The following is a 10,134-nucleotide window of genomic DNA, read 5'->3' on the forward strand; positions in this document are numbered from 1 at the left end:
GGGGAGTTGAAATGTTGGGCCACGGGGCGGTTTGGTTGATTGGTGCGGGTGTCTCGGAGATGTTCCCTAAAGCGCTCTGCTAGGAGGCGCCCAGTCTCCCCAATGTAGAGGAGTCCCTAAAGCGCTCTGCTAGGAGGCACCCAGTCTCCCCTTGGAAAATATTTAAAATGGAATTCAACAAAATATAATGAAAACATATTCCACTAAAAGGAAATAACAAATGGAACACATGAATAAATAAACACATAACAGTTAGGAAAAGGAAATCCAAGGGAGTTCTGAGGAAAGAGCTTTCGACCCAAACATTAACACTGATTTCTCTCCCCAGATGTCGCAGACCTGCTGAGATTTTCCAGCAATTTCTGTTTGTGTTTCTGATTTCCAGCATCCACTGTTCTTTTGGTTTTTATTTCATAAATAGTACACATTGCACGTGTCAATGATGAAGAGAGTAAATGCTTGCAGATGAGGTGCCATTTCAGTGGCTGCTATGTCTGGATGGTGTCAAGTTTCTTGATGAGTAATGAGGTAAATGCATTTAAATAAATGTGGGATGTACCAAACCCTCTATGATCAAAACCCCTTGTCCATGGATTGTATTTTCATATTTTAAAAGAAATGAAATTCGTACCAATGAAAATAGTACGAACATCTATAAGTAAAAAATATAATGAATAGTTGGCATGGATATCTAAATGGAAAATCTTGCTTCAGCAACTTATTGAATTTTTGCAGAGGTTATCATGAGAATAGGTATTAATCTGGATGCATTGCAGCTTGTTATGGCAACTGGCCTGCCCTGGACCATAAGAAATAACAGAGTTGTGAACACAGCCCAGTCTATTATGCAAGCCAACCTTCCATCCATTGACTCCATCTATACTTCTTGCTGCCTTGGAAAGGCAGCCAACATCATCAAAGACCCCTCATACCCTGGTTATAATCTCTTCCAACCTCTTCCATTGAGCAGAAGATACAAAAGCTTAAACACACGTACCAAGAGATTCATGAACAGCTTCTTCCCCGTTGTTATTAGACTTCTGAATGGAACTCTCAAATTTTAAATTTAATGTGATCTCGCTCCTTGTGCACCTTCTCTGCAGCCATAACATTGTATTCCTCGCTCTGTTCTATTACCCTTATGTCCTTTAAATGATATGATCTGTCTGTACTGCACACAAAACAAAACTTTTCGCTGTACCTAGGTACATGTGACAATAATAAATCAAATCAATATATGCAATTTATCCAAATTTTCAAAAGATCTTTGATAAGGTGCCCATAAAAGATTAATGAAAAATTTAGAGAATTTAGAGTTTGGGGCAGGAGGCAGAATAGGTTGCTAATTAGTTTCATGACTGAATGCAGAGAGGGTTGCTGTGAAGTGTTGTTAGTCAGCGTGGCAGAAGGTGGAAAGCTGTGTTCCATGTGGAACTGGACTGGAATCACTTCTGTTCTCAATTTATATTAATGATTTGAAATCAAAAATACAATTTCTAAATTTCTGGATGAAATGATGTTAGTGGGAAAGTTAATACTGAAGAGGACTGTGACAAGTTAGAGATATGAATAAATTTGCCAAATGGACAAATAGTTGCCAAATGAAGGTCAATGCAGACAAATATGAGCTAGTACATTTTGATAGGAAGAATAGTGAAGTTATTTATTACATGGAACCTGCGAGTCGAGGTCAGGTAGGGGAACTCAAGAGTTCAAGCATGCCAATCGCTAAATGTTGCAACACAAGTTAGCAAGACCATAAAAATGTAAAGTAAAAATTAAGCTTTATTTCTATAGGATTAAAATTGAAACAAAAAGGGAATGTTACACAAAGCCTGCATTAATTTTACCTTACCGCACTTAAAAAGAGTACTGTGTGCAGCTCTGCTTACTGTATTATAAAAAGGGACACAGAGGCACAGAAAAGGTTCAGAGAAGATTTATAAGGATAACATCAGAAAGACCTGTGTGTATATAGCAGGAAAGGGTTGATAGGTTGGCTCTGTTTTTTCTTGGATAAAAGGCTGAGTGGTTTTTAATATTATAAAATATTTTGATAAAGTGAATATAAATAGAATGCTTCATCTTGTGGGAAAGAACATAATAGACATCACCAATACAAGATCATTACTAAGTATTTTGACATGAAATTCAGAAGAAGTGTCTTTACCCAAAATGCGCTGAGAATTTGCAACTTCCTTCAATAGGGACAGAGGGAAGTCAATAGTATAAATGCAGTTAAGGAGAAGCTTGGTATACATTTGGGGGTGAAAGGAATGTTTGGTAGAATTAGATTCTAAAAAGTGGGGAGAATGGAACAAGAACATTGGCAAGGACTAGTTGCTCCCGTGCTGTATATGTTATGCACAGTAATCCTAAATACAGGTGTAGAAATAGATGAGCCAATTCCACTACCAGCAAGTGGGGGCCCCTGAGTCCCAAAAATTGTCCTGAAATAGCTGCATGCGTGCCTTCACACAAACACTAACTCTCAGAAAAGGAGCCCACAATCCCAGTGTTCAAGTTGGGGCGGTTTCACTTTAGGACAATCTGCCCAGTTAGAATTCAGCCGCGAGCAGGGGGAACCTGGAAAACGAACTCCCATAACTCATCCACGTGACAGAGAGAAGACAACTAAGGTGATATCAAATTTAACAGCATTAATTTTCTCAAATTTATTTCCTTAAAAGTCGATATGTGTTTCAAAATTTATGCTCAACGTTGGAGCCAAAACGTTTAATTCTAACAGGAAAAACAAGAGTTCGGGTTAGTGGATATTTACAGTGTGTGGCTAAAATGATACCACGATACATTGGCTACGATTGAATCAAATTCCATGCTAATATACACACCATTAATGTGCTTACCCTTCTCCATAAAGATGTTGACAGAACTCATTCTGATTGCGTCCTTGTTGGTCAAGCCAATATTTTGATCGAATTGCCTCACACGCTGTAGGTAAAGTTTCTGCATTTTTTTCTCCTGTGTTCCCGAAATATTTCTTTCCGAAATAGGTGGTCTCAACATCCCCAGTTGTTCCATGACTGCCTTCTTGATCGTTTCAATCCGGATTTGTTTCTCGTCTCTCCACCTCAGACCGGATTGATTTTTCATCTCGCTGCTCCTGGAGCATGTTAGCGCCAAATAAATGGAAACATACATGGAATAATAGCGGTACAGTTCCATGCTGTGAGCTTGCCGTCAAAATTCCTGGCAGGTCCTGCACCAGGAAGTAATGATGCGACTGGACGCTTTCTCTTGCAGCTATTCGTTCCAGTCCGGGTGCGTGGGTTTATATTGTGTGTCCAAAGTTGACCCTGTGCGCCATCGTCTTTTGTTTATTCCTTTTCCTTTAAACAACAGAGATTTTATTAATAGCACACCCATAGCAGGTGTGAAGTTATTTAGAATTCTAAAAGGCTGCGATTAAACATAATAAATAATGGCAATAAAACTCTCACAAAACGACAAAATTATTCAACAGGTTTGATTACAACAAAAAAGTAACAGTGTATCAAGATGTGGATGGGGCTGTTGGGAGGATTTCTGATTTAAGTACACAACAGGGGATCTGACTGCTCCTTTGTATGATTATAGAAGCAGAGACTCTAACCAAACTTCTAATGTCAAATTCCCTAACCAGGTCAAAGCCCTACTGGAAATCAAGTAACTCCAGGATGTTTCTAATCAGGTAAGAAATTATTAAGTGCTTCATGGTTTGGTCTGTGTTTCCACAATCGCAACCAAGTAAGGTGTTCAGGTGCCACTGTTAATTCAGGTGGTCAGCTCAGCTATATCCATCTGGTCTGCATTCTCCACATGCTCCCGCCCAGGGTATTGGCGCCCGATAACTGAAATGTTGGCTCAGGAACAATGTGATTTTGTTTATGGGAGAGTGTTCTTTGCCCAAGCTTCGCTCTGGGCCTATCAATGTTATGAAGTTGGAGCTGTTCAGTTTGTGTCCAGAGAGAGTTTGCAGAGTATGCAGTGAGTTAGGGGTCTGGGTGGTCTCTCTGTGGATGGCTGCCTGCAAATCCCAACAGGTTCTTCTGATGGTACTTTATGCAGAGGGAGGTTTTATTCTCTCTGGAAATAAGGCAAAGCAAGAACATTTTCTGTTTGGACTGAAGAAGGGTCACTGGACCCAAAATTCTAATACTTCCCTTGCCACAGCTACTGCCAGATCTGCTGAGTTTCTCTAGCAATTTCTGCTTTCTTTTCAAATATCCAGCATCCACTGTTCTGTGCTTTTTTTTTCTATTTGGGCTTCCTGTTTTACTAATCCAGCAGCTGCTGCCACAGCTGTAGTAAAATCCTTTATTGAAATCCTGGAATACAGAAACAAATCAATTTGATTGGACCATTAATGTATAATTCGTATGGTATGAAGACCAGTTTCACAGCATTAAAGTTATTTTCTAAGCTGTCAGTAGCTATGAGCCCCCATTCCTGTCCATGTGAGGAAACAAAGTCAAATTGTATGCAGTTATAGAAGCACAGACTGGAATCGTTTCAACGCTTCAGTTTGTGAAGCATCTGGAAGGTTTAACAGACTGACACCACAATTAAATTCTAATCAGTGCGTGCCATAAATCACAAAATAAATATGGATGTGAAAGTTTTTTCAACCCATGTTAGATGACTCATCCAGTAAAACCTTACTCTACAAGTGATGCCCAATTAAGGTGGCATGGTGGCTCAGTCATTAGCACTGCTGTCTCACAGCACTAGGGATCTGGGTTCAATTCCACCCTTGTCAACTGTCCATGTGGAGCTTGCACATTCTCCCTGTGTCTGCGTGGGTTTCATACGGATGCTCTAGTTTCCTTCCACAGTCCAGTATTTTGCAGGTTAGGTGGATTAGCCATACTAAATTACCATAGCATCCAGGGATGTGTAGGCGAAATGGATTAGCCTGGGAAATGGGGGTTGCAGGGATGGGGTTGTTCTGGGTAGGATACTCTTTGGAGGGTTGAATGGCCTGCTTCCATGCTGTAGGGATTCCATTAATCACCTCTTTAAAAGGTCTGAACATTCATATCCACTGCCCTAGCCAGAAGCTTATTGTTCATGTTGATTTCTTTATGTCTGAAAAGCCTCTTGATATCAGTTCTGTATACAGAGGAACCTCGATTATCTGAAAAAGATGGGCGGGCACTATTTCATTCAGATAATTGATTATTTGGTTAATCGATTCAATGCCTTTCCTCTGGGGCTCGGAGTTTTCTGTAAAGTCTGCCTCCTGTTCAGGAGATAAGGCAGCATTACAGCGCATGCGAGCCCCCGCCTTCCCCAACCCCTGCCCCGCCCCCTTTCCGGAGCAGCCGGACTGGACACCAACAAGACAGCTGCTGCTGCTGCCTTTTGGTGGGGGGGGAGGGGGGGGGGGGGGTGAATCTCCAAATAGTGCACACACACACAACTTTTTACTGCAACTTTTTGACAGGTTCCACCTTTGCCCTGTACAGGACAATGTTGGAGAGATTATCTGGGGTAAGGGGGGGTTTGGGTACACGCCTCTGTAGAACTCCAGGGAAATTATGGGAATAGAGAGAGAGAGAGAGGGTGGGACTTAAGTCATTTAGAGATGGTGCCTGTGCTCCCATCAGTCCAGGACTGTTCTCAGCAGCACTTTTAATCACTGTAAACAACCAGTGTTGGATGTAATGTTTCTGTCAAGAGCTCAAGATCTCCTTCAGATAGTCTGATTTTCGGATAACTGGTATTCAGATAATCGAGGTTCCTCTTTATACCATTTACAGTTTGAATCTGTGTCCCCCTGACTAACTCCCACAATTTAATGAATCACAGAAAGGTTACAGCACCAGAGGAAGCACATGAGGAAGATCATCAAGTCTATGCCAGTTCACTGCAGCATTAAGACACCTCGTCCTACCTACTTGCCATTTTTGCTGTACCCCGATTTTATTTTGTCTTCAGACAATCATCTATTTCTCTTTTGAAAGCCATGATTGAGTCTGTCTCCACCATACTCTCAGGCAGTGTATTTTAGATTCTAACCACATGTTGCATAAAAAAAATTCTCATATCACGTTTGATTGTTTCACTATTCACCTTAAATCAATGTTGTTTGACTTGTGATTTTTCTGCCAATAGGACCAGTTTCTCCCTGACCAAATCCCTTATCATTTTGAACATCTCTATCAAATCTCATCTCAACCGTCTCATCTTTAAAAAGAACAATTCCAATCCATCAGTGTAACTGAAGTCCTTCATCATCAGACCATTCTATTCATAAAAAATGACTCTGACCTTCCGGTTGTGTGTCACAACAACACACCACCATGTTCCTTGGCCAACATCCCTGTTTCACGCCTGCTGCAGTTTTCCACTGAGGCTCAACGTAAGCTGGAAGAACGACATCTCATTTTCTGCTTGGGCACCCTGCAATCTTCAGGGCTCAATGTTATGTTCAAATAATTTCAGAACCTGAGCACCTTCAACTATGTCCTTTATCCATCCTCATAACCAGGCACTGTTATGACTTGAGCTGCTTTAGTGCAGCTAATGTATTTTGACCTAGTTATAGTATCTACTATCAGCTTTTCTTTCTCTCTGGCTTACTATCACCCATCCCTTTGTCTACCTAACTGTCATTCTCTCTCTCTCTGGGCTCCATCTCCACCTACTGCTTACTCCTTTTCCAACCCACCTTGTCTCTTCAACACCACCTTTTCTTTGCTACTATCAGTTCTGAAGAAGAGTCACTGGACTCGAAACATTAACTCTGCTTTCTCTCCGTAGTTTGTGCAGCAACTTTTGTTACAGAGCTGTTCTAATTACAAATAACTTTTTTCTTCGTTTTTTATTTTGTATCCATTCTAATGTTTTACCCAGAATTCCCAATGAATGTAAAACTTTGTCAAGTATCTTTTGGAGGCCCAGGTAGACTACATTACAGTTGAGTTCTGAAGAAAAGTCACATGGACTCGAAAAATTAACTCTGTTTCTCTCTCCACAGATGCTATCAGAACTTCTGTTTTTCTTTCCAGAGTCCATTTGGGATATTATTTCCTCAGAACAGATAAGAAAGTTGGTCTGGCAGGATTTTTACTCCTGATTAGCTCCATCATTTTACATTGCTTTAAAGTATGTCACTTCGGTCTGAGCTTATCAATTCACTGTTCTTTTACAATGTGTAGTGTTAGCCTGTTTTAAGATACTACTCGTTCCCAGTCATCCATGTTTCCCTCACAATGATTGTTAATTTGTCATAAATTCCATCCTTTTTCTATATTTAAGCAACCTGAAATGAATACCAAATGAACTAGGATTTAATTATTTAGAGTGCCTTGGTCATTTTTCCAATTTATTTCTAAATTATTCATTCAATATGACTTAGCATTACAAAAAGAAACAAAAAAGGTAGAATTGGATAGGAGGTTGGTCTCACGTTTAAGGACCACCATTAATGACTATGTCATCATCTAGCAGTTATGATGAAGTCAAAGTAAAATATTGAAATTTTAAATTCTTTTATATCAGAATGTTAAGACAAGCATTGAGCATATAGTTGATGTTGAACAGATTTGTACTGTACAGGTCAAGTATCAGAAGTGGATGATGCTTTTGATTGAAAGAAACGTGGCTAGTCAACTGCAATAACACCTCAAGCCCTAAATTAACAGCATGGGTACTGTGACAAGCAAGAGAGGATATTGAAGTGCTAATGGCAACATTATCTGGCTGAAAGGCAAGTGCTGGCTCCATCTTTAAAACGATGCCAGCATTTAATGGTTCAGCACTGCAGAGAGAAGCCTCATGGGTACCCTATTACCCCAAGTGAAGATCCGAGAAGCAAACTCGGCGGCTGCTATGTTAGAGGAAAGATACAGGGTGGCCTCACAGTTTAGTGATGGGCTCCTGGAGTTCCTTGTCCCAATGGGCTACAAGAAGAGGTCAACCTTCCTGACCAAGCAAGATTGGTTGAAGATCACAGAGAAGCTTGTCAGATATGGGAATCAAAACTGAACCTGAGTTCAGTGCAACAAACAGATCAATGACCTCCTTTATTATGGCAGACTAAATCCTTCATGTAGCTCTCCTCAAAGGCTTGTGCTAGTCTTTGTGGGAAAATTGGACAGTGTTCCTCCTTCTGCCTGCAGGAATAATTGGCCCGTGATAATGAGGAACAAGCCAAGATTGATGGTGACATCCCAGACATTTGTACTTTAAAGTGTGCATAAGAGGAAAGACCCTGGAATTGGTTGGCTCATAGAACAATCGCATGATAGCTGATAGTGAGACAGCATTGTTGACCCAAGAGACTGAGTGAATGAGTGCAGGGACATGAGAGTATATTTGGACAACACATATGACATAATGTTCATGTGCCCACCACAGGGTATACAGAGCTTCACAGCAGGAAATGTTGGAATTCGAGATGGGCAGTTCTTACCCCCAAATGTTTGTGTTCACCCAAGTCTTAGAGATCTCAAAGAAATCTCAGCTCTAGAGGTCAAGGTCCATCAGACAACCTCTGAGGAGGAGGGATCCATTGCAGATTCTCTCAAGTCAGAGTGTGATATTATGTGATCACAAACAGATTCAGCATTGAAAGCTGATGAGTACATTACTCGGCTGTCCTGTGAGCCAATGGAGTCTCCGACAGCTGAAACCACTGATTGCTGGTGGCCTTGCCCTTTCCGAACTCCAAGCTACTGTTGTGCCTCTGGAGTCAGCAACATGTCACCTATCAGAACTGTAGCAAGAGGTAGGGGAACGTGTGGGTCGAGCTACAAAAAACATTGAATCACTAGATGAAGAAAGTAGAGGAGACCACCTAGGAAATGAGTTCTGCTATATCTCAGATGTGTGTGCACATGGTTCCCTTCATCAAAAGATTGGCGATCCTCATGGAGAATCTGACCAGATAACGGATGTGAAGATGGCACAGACCTGCATGCCATCATTTTGTCCACGAGTTCAACACAGCAGGCTCAGATTCTCATTGTCCTCCAGTGAGCAGAAAGGGGTAAGTGTGTCCTACAAGGGAAGAGGGATTTGAACTTCCTAATCAGGAAGCTTTGCTTAAGGTGCTTCTTAGCATGGACAGATGTTCTTCAGTCCCTCTGCCAGTGACCCCATCTCCAGCTCCCACAATGACTGTGGAGGTCCCTATCCCTGTGCAGGAGCTCCTCAGTGTATTGGCAGCTACTGGCTCCCTGACCAGTAGACAAAACTCCACTGCAGCCTGTCTCTGCTTTAGCTACAAGTGCAGAGGTTGCATCTCTTGAGAGTTCACAGTCAATGAGCTGGCCCTTGCTACATCCTGTCACCATGCCTCTTCCTGCAGCCGTACCTTCTCTTCCTGAAGTGACAGAGGGATCTAAATTTTGAGCACCTGAAATAAAAAAAAGAGGGACAGGGATTAGCTTTTAATATGAAGGCAAAGCAGAAGGAGTGGTTGTTGCAGTTTGTCAAACAGTGTAGAGTGAAAAAGAGGTAGGAAGGTTAAAAGGAGGATAAATGAATAAATATTTGAAGAAAGTTTGCACAATGACTCTCTAGCATTGTCACTCATCATATTGAAGATACTTTACCTTTCCTCAATGACCATGCATTTTATTTTACAGGAAAGAGCAGATTTGTACTTTCACTGCATTTTTTGCTGCCTTCCCATGTTTCTCCTGACTCTTCAGACTAAGATACGACAGATGATTTGGAGAACCTCTCCTGAAAACCACCCTTGGAATATGCAGGCTGGATTTGCCTCATTCAGGTGCAGCCTCCAGAGCAGGTTATATTCACTCAAGTGTGGTGAGAAAGAAAGGAATGTATTAATAACTGTTCTGTGAGGTATATCGGGAATGTTCCTGGCTTGATTAAATAAATGCCATGAAACGAGGCATGGAGATATGAAGTTACAAATTTTGGGAGAAGGTTTGTAGCTCGGGTGTTCGTTGTTGTGGTTCTGTTCGCCGAGCTGGGAATTTGTGTTGCAGACGTTTCGTCCCCTGTCTAGGTGACATCCTCAGTGCTTGGAAGCCTCCTGTGAAGCACTTCTGTGATGCTTCCTCCGGCGTTTATAGTGATTTGTACCTGCCGCTTCCGGTTGTCAGTTCCAGCTGTCCGCTGCAGTAGCCGGTATATTGGGTCCAGATCAATGTGCTT

The 10,134-nt window shown here is 41.5% G+C and overlaps 1 protein-coding gene across 2 annotated transcripts in view; it reads right to left on the reverse strand.

The window, feature by feature from the left end:
- LOC122549564 (bone morphogenetic protein 2) overlaps positions 1–9,654 on the reverse strand; it is a 41,686-nt gene extending 32,032 nt beyond the window's left edge. Inside the window, exons 1-3 of one of the 2 annotated variants that reach the window (XM_043689407.1) lie at positions 9,564–9,654; positions 9,323–9,364; positions 2,868–3,350 (exon numbers count right to left, since the gene is read on the reverse strand). In XM_043689407.1, coding sequence (XP_043545342.1) covers positions 2,868–3,186 — 319 coding nt within the window. In that variant the 5' untranslated portion in view covers positions 3,187–3,350; positions 9,323–9,364; positions 9,564–9,654. Of the gene's footprint in view, positions 1–2,867; positions 3,351–8,919; positions 9,260–9,322; positions 9,365–9,563 lie in introns of those variants that run through there. The other variant, XM_043689414.1, reaches the window with a different exon arrangement.
- Positions 9,655–10,134: the final 480 nt, after the last annotated feature.

This window comes from Chiloscyllium plagiosum, chromosome 1 (genome assembly GCF_004010195.1).
Source record: "Chiloscyllium plagiosum isolate BGI_BamShark_2017 chromosome 1, ASM401019v2, whole genome shotgun sequence".
Taxonomy (NCBI): domain Eukaryota; kingdom Metazoa; phylum Chordata; class Chondrichthyes; order Orectolobiformes; family Hemiscylliidae; genus Chiloscyllium; species Chiloscyllium plagiosum.